Genomic DNA, 27,287 nt, shown 5'->3' on the forward strand with positions numbered 1-27,287 from the left:
CCAAACGAATGTCAAATTCAACCGATTTTCCATATAGAAATGTGTAACAAGAACAACGGCGCTGACTTCCCACCTGTTGATCCCACAAGCACTCAAGTCTAACACGCAAACGTACCTGCCAACGCCATGCCAACCGAGTGACCACCTAGTTCCAACCCCGCCGTTGTTGATTCGATTTCGATTTTTCAGTCTGTGGCGAACCGTTCAAGTCGATGGTTCCACTACGTTTCTTCGGCGGCTATTCGGTTTGGTGTTCCCGCAATCGTAACCGTTCCGCATGGTACAATTCAACTGGCGGCGGCTTTGCCGCAAAAAGCGTAACATTCCGCAGGGTGGTGCTATCCTGGATCAAGTGATTTCGCAGAGCGCCAACGCCTCCAACCAGTGTCTGCTGTACAAGATGGCCAACTATAAACGGGGTGGCGATTTGATTGACGCCTTTCAGGTCGGTGGTCAGAAAGCCGTCGAACAGTTGATTCGGGATCAGTTTGGGGTGTTTATGTATAACAATGGACGCGGACAGATTATCAATCGGGCCGAGTATCTTCGCTGGAAGTACATGGATAATCATGAGGTGAGTACAATTTTCAATTTTTTACTGACCAGTGTCGTAACAAACGATTATCGATTTTTCCCTTCAAGGTCGTCATTCCGATTGAGGCTTCCCTATCGCCGCACGATCCCCTAGGGAAATGGGTCGATCATAAGGCTTGCTGGCAGATGCAGTACCGAGGATTGCTGGGGGAGAGCCTACTGCACGTGTTAATTATTTGCGACACCAAAATTCACACCAAGTTGGCTCGGATCATGCTGCGCGTTTTCCCGGAACAATCGATTGACGTGATGGAAGGTGAGGAGTACCTGGGCGCTAGTGCACTTCACCTGGCGATCGCCTACAGCAACAACGAGTTGGTGGGCGATCTGATTGATGCCGGGGCGGATGTGTCCCAGCGGGCCATTGGACGCTTCTTCCTTCCGCGGGATCAGCAGGGTTTGCGACCGGTCAAAACGACCGATTATGAGGGGTTGGCTTATCTTGGGGAGTATCCACTAGCGTGGGCTGCTTGCTGTGCGAATGAATCGGTTTATAATTTGCTGTTGGAGTGTGGGGCAGATCCGAACGCGCAGGATAGTTTTGGGAATATGATTTTGCATATGGTTGTGGTGGGTGATAAACTGGATATGTTTGGGTATGCTCTGCGTCATCCGAAGCTACCGTGCAAGAATGGGATTTCGAATGAAGCGGGATTGACTCCGTTGACGTTGGCTTGTCGTTTGGGTCGCGATGAAGTTTTTCGCGAGATGTTGGAACTGTCGGCGAGGGAGTTCTGGCGGTATAGTAACATCACCTGTTCCGGGTATCCGTTGAATGCGCTGGACACGTTGATGCCGGATGGTTCGACTAACTGGAATTCGGCTTTGTTTATCATTCTGAATGGAACTAAGGAGGAGCATTTGAACATGTTAGATGGTGGCATCGTTGAGCGTTTGTTGGACGAAAAGTGGAAAACTTTCGCCAGGAATCAGTTTCTGAAGCGACTACTGATCCTTGCACTGCATTTGTTTTGTTTGTCCTGCTCGGTTTATCTGAGACCGGCTCGGGTATTTCCTAACGAGAGTGAGGCTGATGGCGAGGCTGGTGAGGGTTCCGGAGACGATGAAGGTATTGATTTGACGAGCTGGTTCCGCTACGGGTTCGAGATCGCAACCGTGATGGGAGTGCTGAGTTACGTGGTCCTGCAGCAAGGCGACGAGATCAAGAACCAAGGGCTAATTTCGTTCATTAAATCTCTGGTAAGTGACAGAAACTATGAACCAACATGCCAACAAGTAAAATTATTATTTTTAGGGCAACGCACCGGCAAAAGCCATCTTTTTGGTCTCGAATTTAATGATCCTGGCGTGTATTCCTCTGAGGATTCTAGGCGATACAGAGACCGAAGAAGCGATCCTTCTATTTGCCGTTCCTGGCAGCTGGTTTCTTCTGATGTTCTTCGCTGGGTAACTATCCTTCCGCAAGTTCATTGCTACCCATAATCAACTCTTCTCATCCACAGAGCAATCGGTTTGACAGGTCCCTTCGTAACGATGATCTTTTCCATGATCACGGGTGATATGTTCACGTTCGGCATCATCTACATGATCATACTGTTCGGTTTCTCACAGGCATTCTATTTTCTGTACAAAGGACACCCGGATGCGGAGGAGACACCGTTCGGAAGCTACTGGAGTACTTGGATGGCCCTTTTTCAGACGACTCTGGGTGATTACGATGTAAGTTGTTGAGTCCCAGTCTACCGCATCCTGAAATAACAACCTCTTTGTTCACTCCTACAGTACGCCGATTTGAATCTGACCACCTACCCGAGCCTTGCCAAGACCGTATTCATCCTGTTCATGATCTTCGTACCGATTTTACTTCTCAACATGTTGATCGCTATGATGGGTAACACCTACGCGTACGTCATCGAACAAGCGGAGAAAGAGGGCATGAAACAGTGGGCCAAGATCGTGGTCAACCTCGAGCGGGCTGTGAAGCAGGAGGACGCCAAGAAATACCTGGAAGAGTACTCGATCGGTTTAGGCCCCTCGGATGATCCTCGGTACGAAATTCGTGGAGTTATGGTCATTAAAAGCAAGAGTAAAACTCGTGCCCGTCAGCGTAAAGGTGCGGTAAGCAACTGGAAGAGTGTCCTTCGTGTCACTTTGAACGAACTGAAGAAACGTAGCATGACCGGTGAGGAACTGAGACGTATCATGTGGGGTCGGTCCTCGATCACTTCACCGGCCAAAGTATCCAAGAAGTAAGTTCGTTGGGATAATTAAAATCTCTAGTAGCTACCCATATTTTTATATTTCACAGAAAGAAAGGCTATGAGGAGGACCCCTTTGCGATCACGGCCGCCATCGATGTGATGTCCTTTACGCAGGACATCGTGATGGTTAGTACCGATCCGTCGGCCCCACCAACGATTGACCCGACGAAAAAACCGACCACCACTGTCAAACCGGCAACCGCTCCTGTACCACAACAACAGCAACCAACACCGGAAATTCCACCCACTCCCGCTCTGGTCAAGCGCCAATCCGTTGTCAGTGCTCCACCGGCCTACGATGATTTCCCTCCGATGAAGGATTACAAAGATCCACTGCGAGAGCTGGTCATCATCTCCGAAGCAACCTCTGTCGACGAACAGTATGCTCAAAACGTCAAAATGCTAGCATTCGACGCTTCCACCTTGGACCACATCCACGAGATCGATCTAACCCGCCAGTCGCAGATGCGCCAGGAAGAGCAACAGCAGCAGCAGCAGACACAACAGCAACAGCAGACTGTTGGTCAGCTGAATCCCTTCCTGGATACGAAAGACGTTGTCGATCCGGTGAAGGAGCGGGAATTCCTCAAAACGTTGGAAGCCCTGGAGGACACCGATAGCGAAGCGGCCGAGAAGCCAGTTCTTGGTAAAATTTCCCTGATTCGTCGCGCTAAATCGGCCGTTTCGAGAACGACTTCCAGGAAGAAGAAAACTGACCAACATCCTCTGTTTATGATTGCCTGGGATGATAAAAACGTGGCTCGTGCTGCGCAGGAGGATTTCGGTGCACTGAATACGGCTTACGAGTACACCGAGGAAGATTTGAAACATGACGTTGATGAGGAAGCTAAGGAAATTCATGACAATGAGGACGAGGGTGTGACGGTAGAGGAGGTTCACCGGCGAATGGAGCAGTTTCATTTGAGAGCGCGGGTCTCACCGGAACGGGACAGTAACTCGACCGAGAGCAGTAAGAAATCTTCCGGTTCGAAGAAACGTCACGGTCATGGAATTGGTCGAGGAAAGAATAAGATTTCACCGGACACTTCGAATGAAAGTGTTTCGTCGGCAAAGAAGGATAAACGAATGAAATCGGCTCCTACTAGTGGTGGTGGCAATGGAGGGCCACGGCACCGGCGGTTGCAGGAACAGGAGGCTGGGGGTGATTCGCCGCCGGATCCGTTGGAACCGTGGAGTACACGGGACATTGTGAACATTAACAAGCTGCTCGATACGGACACGCAGGAGGAGTGAACACTCAGAAAAAAGTAAACGTTATGCCTATTGATTTTACACATAGATTTTTGCAATTAACGGAGGCATATAGACACTATTTGCTGGCACATAAACCTAATGTGTGTATTTACAAGAAATATTAATCTTACATTCACATTCCATAACTATTAGGCACATAAAACCCCATTCTATAACAATATGCACATATAACTTATGTGTGTGCATACATAGTTTATACAGTTGACACATAGAAGGTATGTGTGCGCGTGATAACAATAGCATTTCTTCTTCATATGAATTTTAAGCGGTTTGAAGCAAATAGAATTAACGTTTGGATTTTTTTCAGTGAAGAGAGCGTCACTGTTTGGTATAGTTTTATTAGATGGAAATGAAAAATAAGAAAGCAAGTTACATTCTTTGGTAGTTTTGCACATAATAAAGCACATTGTTCGAAGCTTATATTTCACGTTTCAAAATGCCTTAATTGTGTTTGAATAAGCAATGGAACTCGTTAATAAATCCTAATTAATAACAATAAATATGTATTGCTCAAGTTTAACATCTGCTATTTGGCAATGGCAATAATTGTTTATTTATGTATCCACACAAGTCTGTCGTGGCTGTTTCAATACACGTTTCGATGTTACTGCTATGCCTACGATCTGAGCCGCTGAAGCGCTTTGTAGATGCTGACTTAGGCCGCCTCAGTTTTGTGATGAGTTCGCAGCAACTTGCTTCAATTTTTTATTGCGCAGGTCGTCTCCATTGTCAACATCTTCTTGCGTCTCTTCTAATGTTGTTAGAACGATGGCATCTCCGAATCCATCCAACTATCGCAACTCTTACAGGCAGCTTTAACGCTCACCATTATACGCAATAGGCCCTATTCTTACCGTCACGTCACTTAAAAGGTGGCCTACATCAAATTGCATCACGGAAAAAACGCTATAGAAAATTACCTATTGGACCGATCCTTTTCAAACTTTCAAACAATAAAATATAACCCATCAATAACCTTCTGGCATATTTATTTAATTCAACTTCAATACCATAACCGTACGCTTGTACCTTACGCTTTACTTCACTCATTAGATTCTGTACAACATCTGGCTGCAGCTTCTTCTGTACGGAAACCCATTTTTTCTTCATGTCATCCTTAGATTTGCTCTCCTTGGGATGCCTGCTTCATAATTGCACAATATTTTTCAATGGGCCCTAGTTCCGGCGCGTTGGGGGATGGCTCATGTCGTTGGGTACGAAAATGACCCCGTTGATTTCGAACCACTCCAGGACAACACATGAATAGTAGGAACGAAGCTAGATCCGGCCAGAATATCGTTGGCGCCCTCGTGTTACGTCAACAGAGGAAGCAGACGCTTCTGGAGGTAGATCTCCCCGTTTACGGTCCCGGTAGTCACGATTTGCCAAGTCATGTATTTGTTGGCAAACTTGGAAAGTTTTTGCTTACTTCCTTCGGACGATCAAACTTGTGTTGGGCGGCGAAGAACAGTAGCCCCGGATGCTGCCGAAAGTCCGCCTTGACACTCACATCATCCATGATGACACAATGAGGCTTCGTCAGCATCTGGGTGTACAGTTTCCGGGTCCGTGACTTTCCCGCTGTATTTTGCCGTTCGTCTCGATTTTGGGCCTTCTGAACTTTGTAAGTATGCAGTCCCTTCAGGTCATTGGCTCTCTGAACGACAGACCTGGACAGATTCAATTTTTTGGTTACATCCCTGACCGAAGCATTGGGATTCCACTTGAACTTTCTTGTAGCTGTTTCGAACATTCTCGTCTCTTGTCGGATTGCGGTAGGAAGATTCTCTTCCATTGAGAGTGTCTGGGTGAAACTTAGCAGAGCAACTAGAAATTGTTTCATTGGAGCTGCCTACATACATCCGGAAAAGCAACATGACTGTAATATTGTACAGTTTCATCTTGATGCCGTGGAATACGTCTGTTCTATAGCAGATTCTACACGCTCATTCATAAAAACTCAAATTTGAGTGACCAGCCACTCAATTTCATAAAAAGTGCACGTAGTCAAAAAAAGAGTTTGCCTCGCTTACTCAGTTTTGAGTTTGGGATGCTAATGTCAAATTTGAGTAGATTTTACTCAAAAAGCAAATGCGGAAAATATTAATTCCGTATTTTTTATATAACAACAAAGAATCTCACCGGCATTTCACATATCATTTACCTGAACCTCCAGGCGCTAGCAATGCCTGGAAATATAATCCTTAAAGGTTTCTCTGCACGTATTCCATGTCTATCGGCGCCTCATAGTAATGACAGAAACTATAAAAATACGAATGGATGTTTGATTTGAATATCAACAAACCTCAGAAAAACTTACCTTATAATTTTGTGAATGATCCAAGTCGGCTCTACAACTACAGGATTTGCGGCTTGATCTTTCATAAAACTTTTAGTCAACGACAAAGTTCGTTCACTTTCTTTTGAAGTTAACTATTTTTTTCACTCAAAATATTGAAAATTGAATGGTTACTCACCAGTTGAGTTCAATCTACTCAAATAAAAACTCATTTTTTGACACATTGCTTCTATTTTTGAAATTGAGTGCTCTGAACTCAAATTTTGAGTAGTGTTGTATGAGCGTGTAGTGACGAATTGTTCCTGTTTGGAGATTTCAACCAACCCGGGCTCATTTGGACTCCATCTGGTCACGATTTTACATTCTGACGGAATAGCCTTTCATGGACTGAAACAGGCTGGTCTAATTTCCAATCATCAGTCCCGCTTTTTGGACCTAGTTTTTGTCAGTGAAAGTGCAGTACGTGAATGTTCTGTTGTGGAGGCTCCCGAAATTTTAGTACCCCTTGACAATCACCATCCTGCTTTGGAAGTTTTGCTGAAGTTCCGCCGATGTCTTCGTTGCGAGGACGAACCGATTCTCGATAAATTCAATTTTCGCAAGACAGATTATTCCGCTCTTCGACGCTCTCTAATGCGGATCAACTGGAATGAGTTGCAACAATTTGCAAATGTCGACGATGCTGTAACTCACTAGAACTGCCTACCTCTGGAATGTGTTGCAGCTTCAGTCCTGAAATATCAACCTGCCAAGAAACCACCTTGGTCCAATGGAACTCTACGCCTGCAGCTGTATTAAAAAAAAATGCTCGGACATCTTGGCTTCACCACTCGCTCAACTTTTCAATATGTCGCTTCAGCAGCAAACGTTTCCAGTGCACTGGAAATGTTCGACACTAATCCCTGTTTTCAAAAAAAAGGCGACAAGCGTAACGTTGAGAATTACTTCGCTTGGAGTTGAATCAAAACTGATTGAGTCACTGGTTAACGAAACACTATTTGCTTCCTGCCGACACTATATTTCCACCTGTCAGCATGGTTTCTATCCTGGCCGTTCGGTGGAAACCAATCTAGTGAGCTTTACGTCATTTTGTATGGATAATATGTGCAAAAAACTTCAAGTGAATGCGATATATACTGATTTGAAATCCGCCTTTGACAAAGTGAATCACAATATCCTGATTGCCAAACTGAAAATACTTGGCTGCACGACTAGGTTTTGTGAGTGGCTTCGATCGTATCTCGTTCATCGTCAAGTTGCTGTTAGTATTGGCACTGCTCAGTCTGATTGCTTTTCAAACAGCTCTGGAGCTCCTCAAGGTAGTACACTCGGACCGCTGCTATTTTCGCTGTTTATTAATGACGCGGCTAGTATTTTAAATCCTGGTGGCAAACTATTTTTCGCTGACGATGTTAAACTATATTACGTAATTCGTAATCAGTCCGACTGCCTGGTACTGCAAGCCGTTCTCTTGGATACTCTTAACGACTGGTGTGTGCGGAATATGATGGTTTTGTGCATTCCCAAATGTAGTGTCATCAGCTTTCATCGAACTAGGAACACCATCCCTTTTGATTATAATATTTCTGGAAATCAGCTACAACGTGTTGACTACATCAAAGACCTTGGAGTAATACTGGATTATAAGCTAACTTACCATCGTCACCTCTCTGCTACAATCGACAAGGCCAATCGACAACTGGGATTCATGTTTAAGATATCCAACGAATTTCGTGATCCTTTGTGTTTTAAAGCTCTTTACTGTTCATTAGTGCGTTCGATGCTAGAATTTGGAAATGTCGTTTGGAATCCTTACCATGCTGTTTGGATCAATGGGATCGAAGGCGTTCAGAGACGGTTTGTCAGATACGCTCTGCTTGCCGCCGTATGAAGACCGCTGTTGTTTGTTAGGCTTGCACACCCTTGCTGAAAGGAGAATGACATCGCATTCAGTCTTTGTGGCCAAAATACTGCTGGATGAATACGACGTACCTGACCTACTAGCGCAAATGTATTTCTATGCGCTATCTCGTACTCTTCGCCAAAGAGTGATGCTTGTTCCTGAAATGAGACCAACTGACTATGCTGCCAACAGTCCTGTCATCGCAATGGTTCGGAGGTTCAACGAGTTCTCCGAATTGTTTGATTTTAACCTCACCGCATCTGTATTTAGAAGACGAATTGAATCACACTAGTTTCAGGAAATTTCATTGAGACATATTTTAGATGAATAAAAATTTTACAAGTACAAATACAAACGCTTTCACTACACGCTTGTGATCCTGATCATCAATAGAACATCCATTCTGAGCGCATTTTTTCTTCCGTTCGATGCTCAGAGTTTGGTAGTAACGTTAAGCCACACGACTCATCTTCGACTTCACCATTCCGAGTTGTTTTTTGATGTCCCAATGAGATAGCTAATGATTTTCCAGATGCTTGCGCAAAATCAATTCGCAATGTTGCTTTTCGGGTGACGCAACTTTTTCCAATTTTCGAAAAACTGACAGCGATTAAAATACAGTGTAAACAATGCACTGTAAGCTACTTCTACCCAAATTTTTAGGAGAAAATGATGCAATTTGATGCGGGACACACCTCATTTGCAGGGCCGTCGAGAGCCGCGTCGGGCCTCAAGGCTTGTATTACTGCCGGGCCCCTTTAAACCTATGTCCTCTAGTGCAGTATGAGTTAGTATCTCTTCAGCCACGGGAAACTCATGAGTCCGTGGTTTCTATTAGACTCCGGTTGACACATACTGCCACATCTACAGATAGCGTGCCAGACAGGCGAATTTCGACAGCTTCTTATTCCGTGGTATCAAAATAGCCATAGTTACAAGTTTTTAAATTTGTGTGTATTCAGGAATCAGCAGCGTCTGGCTCAAATGGCACATTCCCCATGTGGATCGGAGATCTGTGCCTTGCCATGAATCGTTTTTTCATTATTTCCCTGATGGCAAGGATTGGGGAAGTAGTAAGGTTAGGGGTAAGGAAAACAGGATCTGCAGGTGCTACAATAGCGGGAATAATACTTCTAAACCACGGAGGGATTTAGAATTTGTATTTTAACAGTGAGCGGATATATTTTGTTTCGCGAAACAAACGCTTCTGTTCCATTGATGGTATGGAACATAATCAGCACGCTATGTCTAACATGGTGAAATGGTATGGTGTAAACATTGGCCATCTTTAGCTCCATTTGTACTTTTAACAATAAATCTGTAACCCGCCAGGGTAACAATTTTGCACTGGGTGGAAATACACCCTTTTTTTGCGTATACACTCCGTAGAGTGTATTGTTTACGTAAAATTATGCTCACCGCTGTTCGGTACCGTTCACATTTAGTTGTAAATTTTTGTTCATTTTCGCGTTTGTGAACGGTTTTATTCGTACAGATAGGTTAGATAATTTTTGTTTTACGTTTGTGAATTAGTAACATAGGGTTTAGGTAGGTCTCCGCTCTCCTCTCGCTGTAAAAGTCATTGATAACTATGCTGTACCATGGCAATGACAGCTATGCGGCGGTGTGTTTTTTTTTTTTGGTGCTTGTTTGTTGTAGTCGAGTGCGGAAGGCGGCCATCGTAAAAGGGTAGATAGTGACGGACCACGGCATCGAACAGACGCCTGATCAGTTTTGTGTTTTTCGGGACAGTTTCCCGCCACCATAACCAGTACGGTATAGTGCGCGTGTGGACGGTTAAAATACCCGTCAGAAAGTGCCGGCCCGTGGTTCGGGTACTCGTTTGTTTCTGGTGCTGGATCGCCGTCGGGGGAAGCTAATTATCAAGGAGCTTTCGCTTCCCCGGCTAACCGTAAAGGATCCAGACGCACCATTCCGCCCTCGCTTGGAAGGATAAGCCGAACGAGCTTTGCTCTCCTTCCCAGCTAATAGCCAAGGAGGGTGAAGCAGGGTGGACAACGGCTCCCCCTGGGAAGAACACTGCGGTGTCTTCCGGGATTCTTTGCGGGGAGCGAAGAATCCGGTGATTCATCACCACCGTCGCTAGGGAGGTTCCAACAAAGGAGCCAAGCTCACCTCCCTAGCTAAAAGACAAGGACCGCTGCCGGAGCAGCCAACGAAGATACGACCGAAGGAGAACTCGGCCGTTGTAGTCCCGGCCGGTCGGAAGAAACCGCCCGCATTCCCGCCAACGGTAGCAGCAGATCAGTGAATCACCAGCAGTCGCAGTGAAGTGGAGAGTTGGAGGACAATAAAGTCGGTAAATTTAGTAGTTTATTTGCTTGTTTACTTTTTGTTGTGAAACGAAAATCCGAAATTCTGTAGAAGCACCTAGGCCGCCCTGAAAAGAAGGGTTCGCCGGGCAAACCAGAACCCGAGTAGTGGGCAAACCCCTACTTACATTTGGCGCACAGCGCAAAACACACTGAAAAAAATATTTTCCTATTTTGGAAAATATTTTTTTCTTCCGGAGTGTGGGGTGCTTCTACTAAATAGAGGATTTTCGTAGAACAGTGGTGAGGTTTCTTCCGCAATATTGTTCCGCGGCCGTATTATTTATTTATTTACATTTTTTGGTATATTTATTTGATTTTTTGCATTTTCCTTTTTTGTCCGAATTTGTGGATTGCGTTGTTTGTGTTTGGTCTGCCGGACGAGTAGTTTGAAGGTTGTTTTTTATTATTCGGTTGCGGTGGCCAATTGTCTTGAATTCTCAATCCGATTTGAGACATTTTTGGAGCAGCTTGATTTCCTGAAATTTTAAGGGAATCGTTAGTGGGCGAAAAATTGAAATTAATACTGTGTCAGTACTTACATGCTTTGTGTCTTGGTGATTTCTTCCAATATAGCGCAAGTTATGATGGCGTTGGAGAAATTCAACCAAGCGTGTGTGTTCATGCGCGTCGATCATTTGCATTTCGATGAGCTGGATTTTGAGTTGCTATCTCGAAGCATTTTTATCTCTCCTGATTCGGATCTTTCGGGTGTCCAGCAGCAGCGGCGTCTTCGGGGAATTTTGTCGCATGAGCGGTCGTCTCGGAGGGAATTAGTTCGCAATTTCCGGGGTGACGTGGGTGAAGAAAAGGAGATCTGCCTTGGTAAATTACTAACAATCAAGGAAGATCTCCAGTACCGGTGCCCAAACAAGGAGATTTACCGAACACGGTTGCTTCATTTGGGGTCTAGGCTCCAGGTTATCCGAAATTATGCGGCAGGGGAGGTCAACCAGGAAATTTCGGGGTTGCTGGAGGAAGTTCTAGCAGTTTATGCCAGTCATTTCAGTGACGAACAGGCAGCACTTCCTCCCGACAACCAAGAAGGGGAGAATGGAGAGATTTTGGGAGATTTGCTGAGTACAGACGTACCTGCAATTCCACAGGGATCCAATCCTTCCGATAACGAAGGATCTCTTTCCAAACAGCTCGTAGGAGACGACCTGTTGCGTGTCTTGTGCGAGATGAGGGACGAGATTCGACAATTGCGACAGCAATCCGACGATAATAAAGCCCTAGCGTCTCAGGGGTCTGATGCTTTTTCAAAAGCTACCGAAACGCTAATGGGCGGGATTGCTTCACTGACAACAATTTCGTCAGTTTTGAGAAAGACGGTTCAAGAAGTTGTCTCACTTCGTGAATCCGTGAATGAACTTCGGGCACTAGTACATCAGAAGGAAAGTGCTTCCGAGAAGGATCTGCAGACCGATCTGGAAGATTTGCGTTTGATGGACGTACCCGATTCATTTGATACACCAGAGATTCCTCGCCCAACACTGGCGCCCAGTCCCGATCAATTTGTGTTGAAGCGAGGATTCTCGGGTCAACAAAATCTATGCCCATCACTTCCAATCGAGAAACCGAAACAGAATACCGGATTCACAGCCCCGTACCAAACTCAGAACCAGCCTCACTTTCCTGAATGGACCGAACAGCGGGCGGGACCATCCTATCCGAACTTTTCATCCAACGCGGGAAACGGATCGATGGCAGCTTCAAGGAATTACTCGCGAAACCCGCAACGCGTCGCTGATTGGAAGATTCGGAAGTATGCTGGAACTGATGAAGGAACTGGACTTAATGAGTTTTTGGACACCGTAGCAAATTACGCTGCGTGTGAACAAATGTGCGAAGAAGAACTTTTCAATTCTGCGATGCATCTGTTCACTGGCAATGCTTTGACCTGGTATCAGGCTATGCGTGCGCAAAACCGGTTGTTTAACTGGAACCATCTTGTTTGCGAGCTCAAAGTAAATTTTGTTCATCCTGAACTTGATGCTACGCTCAAAATGAAGGCTCTCCAGCGCCGGCAGATGCGTAACGAATCTTTCCAGGAATATTTCCTGGAAATGGAGAAAATATTTCGTGCTATGACGGTTCCAATGGCACCGAACGAAAAACTCGACGTGCTCAAGCGGAACCTGAAAGCCGACTTTAAACAAATGCTTATCCTCAGGCCAGTGAACACGCTCTCAGAATTGATGAGTCTTGGTAAATCGATCGACGCCTCCAAGACGCCGATTTATCAGAAAGTTTTCGGTTCTTCTCGGGAAGTTGCTGCTTATTCTGATAATCCACCACAAAACAAACAAAAACAAAACAATCAAAACCAAAAGAGAGGTGGACAGAATAACGGCAACGCAAAATCCAAAACGTTTTGGAACAAGAATGCCAAACCGGCAGGTCTTGATTCAAACAAGCCTCCTGACAACCAGAAAAAGAAACAGCAAGGGAATCAGGATGGCAAGAATCTCGAGGGAAACAATCAAAAACCTACAGAACCACCGCAGAAACCTATAATGTGTCTGGAGTATTTGGTGGAAAAGCATCGTCCTCCCGTGCTCGGCGTCTGCTACAATTGTGGAGACAAAGGACACGAACATGAGGGATGTCGGAAACCAAAGCGGGTGTTCTGCATCGTGTGTGCGTTTAAAGGTTTTGATGTTTCTCGTTGCCCTTACTGCCTAAAAAACGGGATCAGAACCAACTGAAGTCGCAGTTGGCAGTAAAGCAGCGCTCCAAAGAACAACTAACAATCCATCCCCAGATTTACGACAGTTTTCGACCGGCTCGTGATGAGGATTATGATAATTCATTGTCCGTCGAAACCTTCGTCCTTGACGACCCGTTCGATAACCGTCCATTTGCAATAGTCGCTGTGTACGGCAAATCCTTCAAAGCCTTGCTCGACAGTGGTAGTAACGCCACAATTATAACTAAAAAGCTATACCGAAAGTTTTCGAAAAGTCCCTTGAAAAGGTTGGAACGACCATTCGAACTACGTTCTGCAAATGGTCAATCCTTACCAATCATTGGACAAGCGTATCTCCCGTATACTTTTCAAAATTTGACAAAGGTCCTATGCACTCTTGTAGTAGAGCATCTGACCGTCAACTCCATTCTAGGTATGGACTTTTGGCGCGCCTTTGGGATTTCTCCTGAGATACAAAACTGTGCTCTGTTGAACTCAGGTCAGGAATCGGAAGACGACGAAGAAGAAGAAGTACCGCGTGAGTCGATACTCACTTCGGAACAGTTAGCGCGCGTAGAAGAAGTAAAGAAGTGTTTCCAGGCAGTAGAGCCCGGAAAGCTAAGCCCAACCTCATTCACAGAGCACAGGATTGTCATCAAAGATGAATTCCAAGGTGCGACACCCGTTTGCCGATATCCTTATCACATGAGCCCAAAGAAACTGTCAAAGGTCTGGGAAGAGGTTGACCGATGGCGGTCTATGGGAATTATCGAGGAGTCTGATTCGGATTGGTCGCTTAATATTGTGGCGGTCACGAAACCAGACGACTCAATCCGCCTTTGTCTAGACGCTAGGCCTCTCAATGAGCGTACTGTACGGGATGCATACCTTCTGCCCCACCCTGGGCGAATATTGGGCGGCTTACCCAAGGCGAAGTACCTGTCTACCATAGACTTGAAGGAGGCCTTTCTCCAGGTACCCCTGGCTAAGGATAGTCGCAAATATACCGCTTTCAGTGTTCCCGGCAGGGGTATGTTCCAATTTACCCGTCTACCATTTGGTCTCGTCAACAGCCCCGCTACTCTGGCGCGACTGATGGACCAGGTTCTAGGACGAGGTAAATGGGAACCTTACGTTTTCGTCTACCTAGATGACATCATCGTGGTAAGCGAAACGTTCGAGCATCACATACAGTTGCTCAAAGCAGTGGCCGATTGTCTAGCAAGAGCCAACCTAACCATCAATTTGGAAAAATCCCGTTTTGGAGTCCCCGAACTAAAGTTTCTTGGTTATTTGTTGAATCGGGATGGACTCAAGGTCAATCCTGACAAAATTCAGCCGATTCTCGACTACGAGAGACCGGTTACCGTGACGAAACTTCGTCGTTTCCTCGGTATGTGCGGTTATTACCGCCGCTTCATTGATCGGTTCAGTGAGGTCACTGCTCCCTTGAGCGATCTGCTCAAAACGAAAACCAAGAGCTTAGTTTGGAACTCCGAGGCAGAACTCGCGTTCCTTAAAATTAAGGAACTTCTAGTCACTCCTCCAGTTTTAGTCCCACCAGACTTCTCCAAAGAATTCATTCTTCAGACAGACGCTAGTGACGTAGCAGTCGCTGCTGTTCTGGTGCAGGAGTATCCCGAGGGTGAGAAAGTAGTTGCTTACTTTTCGCACAAACTGACCACTCCCCAAAGGAACTATCATGCAACTGAAAAGGAAGGTCTGGCGGTGATAATGGCGGTTGAACACTTTCGAGGTTACTTGGAAGGTTATCATTTTCGACTGGTCACTGATTCGTCAGCGATTACATGGATACTGAAGACTAAATGGAAAACCAGTTCACGTTTGAGTCGTTGGAGTTTAGAATTGCAACTCTACGACATGTCTATTGAGCACCGGAAAGGCAAGGACAATGTCGTTCCAGATGCGTTATCCCGGGCCGTAGCAGCCGTTTCCGCTTTGTCCACCTCAGACTGGTACTGTTCCATGAAGTCCAAAGTTACCCAAAATCCTGACGACTATGCCGACTTCAAAGTAGAAATTGATCAACTTTTCAAGTATGTAATCTCGAAAGTTGTTCCGTGCGACTCGCGGTTCAGTTGGAAACTCGTCCCAGCACCCGAGTTCCGTCAAGATTTGATTCAACGTACCCACGAAAATTTGCTTCACGTGGGATACGATAAAACGATCCACGAAGTGCAGTTACGATATTACTGGCCTCGTATGGGATCTGAAGTACGAAAGTTTATTCGAGAATGTGGGACGTGCAAGGAAATCAAAGCTCCTTTCGTCCCAGTCCAGCCCGAAATGGGTAAGTCGCGTGCGACTAATGCACCATGGCGAATGGTTTCTGTGGACTATATTGGTCCTCTTCCAAAAAGCAAACGTGGCAATCAACACTTGCTTGTCGTCCTCGACGTCTTCAGTAAGTACGTCATGTTAACCCCCGTTCGCAAAATCGCTAGTACGTCACTCTGTACGATACTGCGCGAACAGTGGTTCAATCGCCATGGCAGCCCGGAAATTCTGCTAAGCGACAATGCCTCCACTTTCACCTCGAAGGAGTTCAGTCAATTCATAAAAGAAACCAACGTCAAACATTGGCTGAACTCCCGCTATCATTCGCAGGCTAACCCAGTGGAGCGAACAAATCGCTCGATAAACACCGCAATCCGGGCATATGCTCGAACCGAGCAGCGCAACTGGGATGTCCACATCAGTGATGTGGAGCGCATCCTAAATACTACCGTTCATTCCTCCACTGGGTTTAGTCCACATTTCATTATACACGGGTGTGAAATGGCATCTGCCGATGACTTCAGCAGGATTTCCGATGAGGGTGACCTAGAAACAAGACACCAACAGATAGACAAAATCCGGGAGATTGTGGTCAAAAATTTGGCAAAGGCAAGCGAGGGCATTCGACATCAGTACAACTTGCGTCATCGAAAGTTCTCCAAACCTTTTGAAACAGGACAAATGGTATACCGTCGAAACATGAAGTTGTCGAATGCACTCGAGTCTTACAATGCTAAACTTGGACCACAATACTTACCGGCAAAAATTGTCTCAAAAAAAGGTGTATCCTCCTACGAGCTGGAGGATTTAGCAGGTAAAAATCTCGGAGTTTGGCCAGCAAATCTCCTTAAACCAGCATAAAAACTTTTCCGTGCCGTCAGTTCACGACGGCAACAACACGGACTTTGGTCCGAATAAAAAAACAATAAACATTTCTCCGTCTTCTCTATTTTTATTGTGGAAGACCAACTCTGCCGCGAGAAGGTTCTTCAACACCTTCTGGCAATTTTTCAGAGCCACACTCACGCAGTGTGGTAAACAAACACTCGCACGAAATATATGCTCCGGCCCCGGTGACGACTACGGTATGGTGGAATACTCTACTAAAAACACTAATCTTATACCGTGCCGTTCTCCCGGGCACCGGACGCATCTAAATACACTACCTGCCGTGTTCGGCAAAGAGAAGCAAAATTCTTTTGCGCCCCACTCACGCAGTGAGGTAATCAAATTATACCACTTAATGTATGGTCGGGGACCCGTCTTGGCCACGGAAGGATAGAATTATCCACTTCAATAAACACACCGTGGTCCCCGGCCGCATCAAATACATCACTTTCCGCCGTGTCCGGCAAAACAAATTTATTCAAAACCCCTTTCACTAGTGGGACACCAGCACCTACGGGTGCAGAAAATGTAAAAAAATCTCCTTGTTGGGAGCACAAAATCACTATTCCCTTTTCCAATAGGGACACAAACATTAGCACGGCTAATTCCCGACCGAAATAATACTCGAAATCGCGCGGAAACAAAAAAAAATCGCGAATAAAAACAATTTGCGACGCCGATTTCGCGTATTGTTTTGATGATGATTCATTCATCCATTCAGGTGGATGATATCATCATCATTTTTGACACTATCCTTGATGTTCGCACCAATGCTCTGCATCATACAGGTGTAGCTCGATTCGGATCAGGATGGTATGGGTGTTAGGGGGAGATGTGGGTTAAAAAGCGCCTTGCGTCTTCGATTTCGAATCAAATAATAAAATTTTATTTCGCATAATTTTGGGTTTGTGGTTAAACCTGGGGTGGTTCGTTTGATTCCAGCGGGAATCATTTTGATCTGTTAGAATTATGCGAAAGACATTCTTTGGTCCCTCTCAAACGTTTCTTTTGCCATGTACGAAGCGTTTTGAGGCGAAAAGGGACGAATATACAAACTTTTTGTCCGGAATGTCTGTGAGTGGGAGAAATGATGACGTGTTAAGCGGTATTGTATGAGTGAATGTATGAGTGTGGAATCGAACAGAGTGAATGAATGCATGTGCGAATGATAAGATAAAATTGTTTTGGGGTTAATTCGAAGTGCTTATCGGAATGTGAATGATCGAGTAGGCCAGTGATTGAGGATGAATGAATGGGATAATTGTATGAATGTATTTGGATTGAATCCCCAACACAAGTGTGTAGTACTGGTATCGTAAGGACACGTAAGACATTTCTGGACAGTCGAGAAAAAAACGAACAAAATAATGCCGACAACCGTTCCCCTGCAAGTTGGAACATTGAAAATTGTCAATGTCACTTGCAGAATTTTAGGAATATCGGTTGTTTCCGATTTTGTATTCGGATTGGATTTAGGGTTCAACCCATAACCGAATAATGACGATGGCTGATAGCCTCTCGCTTCGCGTATGCTGTCAGTATTATCAGACCCAACACAGTCAAACAGTTCACCGATGAGGACATCCGGTCGATTAGATTTTTGTGATGAATATTATTGATAAATTGCGGAAGAAATGGTTAGGGTTAGTTAGTTTTTCTTTGTTTATTTATTGATTCATTTCGTTATTATTATTGTATCGGTGTTAGGTGTTAGGTTAGAAAAAAATTGTTTCCAATTTTTTTCCACCCGGTGTGGGCGAGATTGTAACCCGCCAGGGTAACAATTTTGCACTGGGTGGAAATACACCCTTTTTTTGCGTATACACTCCGTAGAGTGTATTGTTTACGTAAAATTATGCTCACCGCTGTTCGGTACCGTTCACATTTAGTTGTAAATTTTTGTTCATTTTCGCGTTTGTTAACGGTTTTATTCGTACAGATAGGTTAGATAATTTTTGTTTTACGTTTGTGAATTAGTAACATAGGGTTTAGGTAGGTCTCCGCTCTCCTCTCGCTGTAAAAGTCATTGATAACTATGCTGTACCATGGCAATGACAGCTATGCGGCGGTGTGTTTTTTTTTTTTGGTGCTTGTTTGTTGTAGTCGAGTGCGGAAGGCGGCCATCGTAAAAGGGTAGATAGTGACGGACCACGGCATCGAACAGACGCCTGATCAGTTTTGTGTTTTTCGGGACAGTTTCCCGCCACCATAACCAGTACGGTATAGTGCGCGTGTGGACGGTTAAAATACCCGTCAGAAAGTGCCGGCCCGTGGTTCGGGTACTCGTTTGTTTCTGGTGCTGGATCGCCGTCGGGGGAAGCTAATTATCAAGGAGCTTTCGCTTCCCCGGCTAACCGTAAAGGATCCAGACGCACCATTCCGCCCTCGCTTGGAAGGATAAGCCGAACGAGCTTTGCTCTCCTTCCCAGCTAATAGCCAAGGAGGGTGAAGCAGGGTGGACAACGGCTCCCCCTGGGAAGAACACTGCGGTGTCTTCCGGGATTCTTTGCGGGGAGCGAAGAATCCGGTGATTCATCACCACCGTCGCTAGGGAGGTTCCAACAAAGGAGCCAAGCTCACCTCCCTAGCTAAAAGACAAGGACCGCTGCCGGAGCAGCCAACGAAGATACGACCGAAGGAGAACTCGGCCGTTGTAGTCCCGGCCGGTCGGAAGAAACCGCCCGCATTCCCGCCAACGGTAGCAGCAGATCAGTGAATCACCAGCAGTCGCAGTGAAGTGGAGAGTTGGAGGACAATAAAGTCGGTAAATTTAGTAGTTTATTTGCTTGTTTACTTTTTGTTGTGAAACGAAAATCCGAAATTCTGTAGAAGCACCTAGGCCGCCCTGAAAAGAAGGGTTCGCCGGGCAAACCAGAACCCGAGTAGTGGGCAAACCCCTACTTACAAATCTTAAGGAACGTCTCGAAAAGTAAATAGGAATATATTTTGACCGCAATAGGCCACTTTCTACTTGTAATCGTCACTCATTTTTTCGACACAGTAGCTTGGAACATAATATTTTGCTTCTACTGTGCAGACAAAGCGACACATGGATTGTTTTTTTTTTTGCTAGTAGCGGTGGAGCAGTTTTTGGCTTTTGTTGTAAGAAAAATGAGAAGGTAGCAGATGCAGCTCAAAATTTTAGTTTAAAATTATCAAATCAAAAAGATTTTCTATTTACATAAGTAAACTGTGAGAATATGTGGGACGAGACAATAATATAAACACAGAACACAGTAATCAGACGCAAATAACACAACTGTGAGTGCAGTAGGTAATTGAATACTGCTGCTGTTGGATTAGCTGAACTGATTTGATTTCTTTATTTTGCGCATCATAATTGGGTTCTTATAGACATCACACGCATCATTGGTGAGGCCCAAAATCACCGTTCTATCTCAACACAATGCATTTTTAGAGGGAAAATACTAGTACGTTCTATAACAATACAAAAATATAAAAATTAACCTTTTATTCAACGGTTAGTTAAGGTCGGTCTACCTTCTCATCTCGCCCAGAGTAGAAACTGAAAATCGTCCCGCTATAGATACACGGTAAAAACGACTGCAGACTAATTGTGTTGATATTGATTTGGAAATGTCCTGTAAGATCAGCTACTTGGGAAGTGAAACAATTATTAAACGTATAGATTGTGAACAACGTTCAGCACACCAACGAAAGCTGCCACGTTAACAACATCATCCCAGTATATATAGGCAAGGACTCTAGAGAGATACGCTTACATGAATTATCTCCACACGCCCCTGACATCGTGATTAACAAATTTATGTCAAGATACGGAGAAAAGCTTTTCATAACAGCTGAAACTTCGCATTTTCCCGGATGTCCCTAACGTTGTTCTTATGGTGAGAATGCTTCCGTACAAACCAACTCCTTCATACGTAACCATTTTATGCGGATCAACCGAAAATGGAACGTTTCATCAGGCAACACTGATTAATGATTATGCACCCATGGATGATTCCTATGAACGAATTCTGCAAAAAACCACCACAGAATACTTTGTGCAAAAGAACAATAAGCCCATCTGCTATAACCGTAAACAGCACACCGTTATCTTATGCCAAACCACAAACGGCTACAAAATCAATATCTACAGCTCTGACAGGAACAAATATTCACTCAACAACAATCACGCCCAGTATTTCCACGCCAACAACCAGCACAACCAGCAAAGAAGCAAACGTAGAAGAGGACGGATGCGTTTGTCCGTGCGCTCGCATTCTTGTTTGACGTTTTATTGCTTTCTTCGAACATACTTTGAATTGGCTTCACAATATTTCGTAGTGTATTCCTCGATTCAAGTAATAAAACTCGCTTTTTAACTTGTACACAAAGTAGACAATTCCCTTAAGAACGTTTGTTTTAACAAATGTCAACTATCAAATAAAGTTTTCATTTTTTACGCCTCCATCATTTAATAATTTAATAAGACGAACGATTGCAAAGAAACTACTATTGATATTTTTATTTCTCTTCTATGAATACCGGACGTGTTCGCCCATCTACCGAGTAAAAACGCGGGCCCCCAAATACGACCCGGGCCCCAGGGCAATTGCCCTGGCTGACCCCCCCTCTCATCGGGCCAGTCATTTGAACCATCAAAAATAACCTTTGGATTGCTTCCATCTCAAGGTTTGTTAAGAGTTTTTTTTTTATTTCGTAGGGGGGGGGGTACGAAACCCCCCCCACCGAAATATTTTGGAGAATTTTTGAAAAAAATCTATATGTTAAACAAAAATATGCCTAAAATTTTAAATGAAATGAAAGTTTCATTTGCAAAAGTTATCTTGTGAAAATATTTCCTTGTAGTGAAAATTGGCTGCAGACTCGACACCTACCTGACGGCACGTTGTGGAGGCTAGCTCAACCACCGAGGACTATAACAAGTAGATCGCGGCGAAGCGAGGAGCTGGGAGCTTATTGGTTCACGAAACGGATATCGGTACCGGGAGAAATTTCGCCACATTCTGTAGTCCTTGACTGACGGCGAACATGGACTGGAGCGTGTGAGAGAAGTATCCCCATAGAGACCACCAGGCGATTCTGCAGCACGAAGAAGGACGGGCCGCAAGCTAAAGTGGAAGACGAAAGCCTTTAACGAAAACCTCTTTGTGGAGTTACTTCGGCGAACAACGGAATCAAGTACGTTGATGCGGCAAGAAGGATTGTGACGGCTTGTGACGTTACAATGTCACGAAAACTAGGGCCATGCAGTAGACGGCGTGCAGATTACGGGTTAAATGAGTAGCTCAGTACGCTACACGCTGCTTGTCTTAGATCCAGAAAACGGGCTCAGAGCGTAAGATCGGAGAGTAAGAGAGGAGCACAAGCGACGTTTCGAGAAGGTAGGGACTCTTTAAACCGGGAGATCAAGCTTAGCAAGCCAATTGCCATAAGTAGCTGTGCTGAGAAATAAACGCCAATCCATGGGGGACGCGTACTGGAATCAGGAATCAGGAATCAGTAGCGTCTGGCTCAAATGGCACGTTCCCCATATTGATCGAAGATTTGTGCCTTGCCAAGAATCGTCTTTTCATCATTTTCCTGATGAGAAGGATTGGGGAAGTGGTAAGGTTAGGGGTAAGGAAAACAACGACACAGAACAATTAAAACAGAGCATTCTGCACCCCCGGAGTGATGCTGAACGATCTGCAGGTGTTACAACAGCAGGAATAAAACTTCCAACCCCCGGAGGGATTTAGAACCTCTACCCAAACAGTGAGCGGATATATCAACACCCCCGAGGGGATATTGAGATAACAGAACGACAACACCCCCGAAGAGATATTGTCATTCAAATACGGCTAAAAAAACTATAGCCCTTTACCACACTGGGTTAGGAACAAAAGCATATCCTTAAATTTCAGCTCTCTGTACATAGGTTCATCTATGTATGGAGAACCAAAAAAACCGGATGCGCAATTGCATTAATACAGGGCAATTGCATATCAAATGATATGATGTTCCGTAATCGGATTCACAAAAATCACATGAATAATACCCAGCGCGCTGAATAGTAGCCATGTGATAATTGAGTTTGCAATGTCCAGTCAGTGCCCTGACCAGAATACTGCAGTTGTGCTTGGAAAAATGCAACAAATTTCTTGACATTTTCGGACTCACATCCGGCAGAAAAGCCTTTGTTTGAACGCAAGTTTGCAAGCTACGCCAATGTTTGGCATGTTCGAATGCAGCCCAAGAGCGAATCTTGTGCTTTATCTAACTTATTGACGATGGTAGAACTGGTTCTGGACCAACGAAATCAGTCGCAGCGCTAGCTCTAGCCAATTCGTCCGCCCATACATTTCCAGTAAAAACCGGAATGACCGGGTACCCATAGAAGGTAGATAGCATTTGAAATGCTAAGTTCTTCGATTTGAGTTCGACATGCGATTACTAATTTCGATCTCGAATCTGCCGAACTAAGTGCTTTCAGGGCAGCCTGACTGTCAGAGCAAAAATAGATTCTTTTACCGCAAATTCCCTGTTGAAGTGCGGATTGTACGCCACACAGAATCGCAAAGATTTCTGCTTGGAATACGGTACAGTATCTACCAAGCGAATAAGATTGGTTTAATCTCATCCCATGACAATAGACACCAGCACCCGCTCGGCTCCCCAACAAAGAACCGTCCGTATAACAAACTACGTATTATTCAAGTTGTCGCTCCATCCAGCCAGACCGCCATTCCTCACGAAGAGGAATTCTCACATTGAAAGTTTTAAAAGGAAAACTACATGTGAGTGTAAGGTCACTGGGAGCAAGTGTATATTCATCCCAAGTAACCATTTGGGGCCACAGTCTTGTGTGGCTAGTTACACCACCTTGAGGACATCCGCAGACACTCAGTTTCCTCAACTCTACTTGTCTTAACGATGAGCACAGATGTCGGTTGCTAAGCGTTGCGTGTATCCAGTTCGTGATATATGAAGGTACTCCATGATCTCGTGCTGTTTCCAAAATGGATTCGAAAGACACGTTGTCAAAAGTGTCGCATCCATGGTCGAAGTATTTTCCGCTTCAAAGCGTCTTCACCTATCAATAGTTCTTAACAGACTGAATCGTATTCGCACTTCCATCGGTTTCCCTGCCGCAAAATATATCAACACACTCGCTTACGTGTGTTCGATGTCTGTAGTTACTACATGACACGCTGAAACGCACACAGCTGTACTCATTGCTCTTGTATTTTGTCAACCAGTCAACCCCTCTTCTTCTCACAAGGCATATATAGTGAAACTTACACATCAAAGAGACTGCTTGAATGTTCTTATTCTGTTGCATTCACATTCGTACCGATATACCGATTCATTAAGGTGGAATGTATACTTTATACTGACATATTCTAATATTGGAATGATATTTCTTAAAATTATCGGTTTTAGATAAATTATTTCTCTTCCAACAATATCTTATACACTACATCCTTTCTCACCTCTACTCCAACGGAAAATACGGTATCGAAAAATTCAAAATATATCATGAAAGTTCTGTATTATTGAGTACTGTTATCTATATGAACGTCTCGCGCACAAACTCTCTGTATTCGCTATTTATATCCCATAGTCCATTGTCTTGTATCATGGATAAATAAAATTTTCCTTGTGCACACAAACAAAAAAAAAATAATGTCGCTCGAATTCAAACCTATTTCACCCGATTCGTGTCCTCTCGTACGAATTTAAACCTATTTCGCGTCCTCTCTCACGCATTCAAATATATTCCACCCAATTCGCATCCTCTCGCACGAATCGAAAGCTAATTCGCGTCCTTTCGCACGAATCCAAACATAATTCGTGCCCTCTCGAACGAATTCAAACATATTTTGCATCCTCTCACACGAATTCTATCAAATTCCATCCGATTCGCGGCCTCTCACACGAATCCAAACCTATTCGCGTCCTCTCGCACGAATTCATACATGTTCCATCCGATTCGTGTCCTCTCGCACGAACCCAAACATAATTCGCGTCCTCTCGCACGAATTCAAACATATTCCATCTGATTCGCGTCCTCTCGCACGAATCCAAACATAATTCGCGTCCTCTTGCACGAATTCAAACATATTCCATCCGATTCGCGTCCTTTCGCACGAATCGGAGCATGATTCGAGTCCTCTCGCACGAATTTTAACATAATTCGCGTCCTTTCGCACGAATCCAAACCTATTCGCGTCCTCTCGCACGGATTCATACATATTCCATCCGATTCGTGTCCTCTCGCACGAACCCAAACATAATGCGCGTCCTCTCGCACGAATTCAAACATATTCCATCTGATTCGCGTCCTCTCGCACGAATCCAAACATAATTCGCGTCCTCTTGCACGAATTCAAACATATTCCATCTGATTCGCGCCCTCTCGCACGAATCGGAACATGATTCGCGTCCTCTCGCACGAATGCAAATATAATTCGCGTCCTCTCGCACGAACCAATACAATTTAACCCTGATTCGTGCTTTCAAACACGAATCAATATTCGGTCAAAACGCAAGAAATCTTTAACAAACATGTTCTCATTTGTATTTTCATCTTCTTGATTACCACTACGGAAACTTAAAGGCAACAAAAATACAAATTCCGTTGTACTGTACATGGATATTCTGTCGTTTTTTCCGCACGTCAATATCTTTCCACCTCACACGATCAAATTCAACAAAACTGCAAAAAGTTTCCCTTGCTTTCATTAGTTTGCAAAGCCAAACCAAAAGTGCATGATGCTATTTAAAACGCGAATACATATTTACTTAACTTTTTTTCTCAAGCACTAGTCACTGGGAGCCACTGCGCCATTGTCGCATCCATGGTCGAAGTATTTTCCGCTTCAAAGCGTCTTCACCTATCAATAGTTCTTAACAGACTGAATCGTATTCGCACTTCCATCGGTTTCCCTGCCGCAAAATATATCAACACACTCGCTTACGTGTGTTCGATGTCTGTAGTTACTACATGACACGCTGAAACGCACACAGCTGTACTCATTGCTCTTGTATTTTGTCAACCAGTCAACCCCTCTTCTTCTCACAAGGCATATATAGTGAAACTTACACATCAAAGAGACTGCTTGAATGTTCTTATTCTGTTGCATTCACATTCGTACCGATATACCGATTCATTAAGGTGGAATGTATACTTTATACTGACATATTCTAATATTGGAATGATATTTCTTAAAATTATCGGTTTTAGATAAATTATTTCTCTTCCAACAATATCTTATACACTACAAAAAGCACCTTCAATATCGAGAAAAACTCCCAAACTTGATTGCTTTTGTGAAAAAGCTTTATCAACGTTGTAGACAACATTGGGTAACAGGGTGGTAATAGACTTCCCCCGCTGATATGCATGTTGCATTGCATGCAGCGGGTGCTCGCCCAAGCTACCATCCCGAATGTAGTGGTCGATTAAACGTTCTACTGATTTGAGAAGGAAGGAGGTCAGACTGATCGGTCTTAAGCTCTTTGCCTCCTCATAAGTGACGCGGCCACCTTTGCGAATGAATTTGACTGTTATTTCCATAACTGACATACTTCAAACCCACCGGATGCCACGCGGCCTCTAGGCTGGTTTTGTCCGGAGAAAGATAATAGAGTTATCAACCTCCTGGTGGACCACAGCCAGTTACTGGGGAGTTCGCCCGGCTCTTCCCAGGCTCCGTTCGCCATTGAGAATATTTTAAACCCCCTCAACAATTTTACCCATAGCACGGGTCGCATGACACTATGGAATTGGGGTTCCCTGTTTGGTGTTACCACCGGAACAGGTAGTCCGTAGTGTAATTCTTAGCCGGTTGAAACAACCACTACCGACACTACACGGCTTATCTAGGCTGTTCGGAGAAAGAAGCTGACATTTATGGACAGCTCCCGGGACGCGTACTGAGTCGTCATGACGAAGACGAGGGTCTGCAAACACCAGCTGAAATATACCCGGGAAAACTAAAGATAATCGTTGAGGGTCTCTTCCCGAATCACGATTCAACTACCTGGTCACCGACACCGTACGACGAAGAAGAAGGAGGTAACACAGCCAAGTGGTAAGTGACTAACGACGAGCTCAAAGAAGCGTCGATGTGACTAAAATCAAAGAAAACCCCCGGTCCGGATGGAATACCAACCGTGGCGCTGAAAGCTGCGATCCTGGCGTATCCGGACATGTTCAGGATGCTACTGCTGAAGTCTTTAGATGATGGTAATCCCCGAAATGAGGAAGGTGCAGAAACTGATGTTGCTGCCAAAGTCAGGGAAGTCACCGAGCCATGCAACCTCGAATAGACCAATGCCGCAGCGTGGCATAAAAGAATGAGCCAACAACTTTGGAATGGAATGTACGATGGGGTCTTAACACTGCCGTTTCCCAGGAAAGTGAAAATCGTTGGTTTCGTGGACGATGTGTCACTAACCGTGAGACACTTGAACAAATGGAGGTGTCGGTGACGGAGACAATGAAACCGCGAAAAGCTGAACAGGACGCTTCGACTGCTGGTCGTACGAGTTGCGATTGTGTACCGGAGGCAGTATGCCTTGTCGCCGAGATGATCCCCATCTACATTACCCTGACGGAGGATATCAAATGCTACAAAAAATGAAACGCCAGAAACGTGAGGAAGATGATGAGAATCGATTCGATGGTGACGTGGTAGCAGGAATGTGACAATACGGAGAAAGGAAAGTGGACCTACCGGCTCATTCAAACCTGTCGGCGTGGGTCAATAGAAAGCACGGAGAGATGACCTTCCACCTGAAACAGCTCCTA

At 44.7% G+C, this 27,287-nt stretch overlaps 2 protein-coding genes across 2 annotated transcripts in view; one reads left to right on the forward strand and one right to left on the reverse strand.

Annotated features, from left to right (window-relative positions):
• Nucleotides 1–27,287, reverse strand: part of LOC131686146 (uncharacterized) — a 546,994-nt gene that overhangs the window by 106,739 nt on the left and 412,968 nt on the right. The gene's annotated exons all lie outside the window — the stretch shown is intronic.
• LOC131686197 (uncharacterized) lies at nt 141–4,070 on the forward strand. The gene is made up of 6 exons (XM_058970435.1): nt 141–574; nt 643–1,794; nt 1,850–2,001; nt 2,058–2,274; nt 2,338–2,804; nt 2,864–4,070. Exons 1-6 carry the CDS (start codon nt 278–280, stop codon nt 4,068–4,070), a joined length of 3,492 nt encoding a protein of 1,163 aa, XP_058826418.1. The 5' UTR covers nt 141–277.

The sequence above is a fragment of the Topomyia yanbarensis genome, chromosome 1 (assembly GCF_030247195.1).
Source record: "Topomyia yanbarensis strain Yona2022 chromosome 1, ASM3024719v1, whole genome shotgun sequence".
Lineage (NCBI taxonomy): Eukaryota > Metazoa > Arthropoda > Insecta > Diptera > Culicidae > Topomyia > Topomyia yanbarensis.

What these genes read in the sequence shown, in the direction of transcription:
- LOC131686197 (XM_058970435.1), top strand. Translation starts at nt 278, where the DNA reads ATGGTACAATTCAACTGGCGGCGGCTTTGCCGCAAAAAGCGTAACATT. An exon ending in TTTCGTTCATTAAATCTCTG is followed by an intron (nt 1,795 to 1,849) that starts GTAAGTGACAGA and finishes TATTATTTTTAG; the next exon opens with GGCAACGCACCGGCAAAAGC. An exon ending in CCGGCCAAAGTATCCAAGAA is followed by an intron (nt 2,805 to 2,863) that starts GTAAGTTCGTTG and finishes TATATTTCACAG; the next exon opens with AAAGAAAGGCTATGAGGAGG.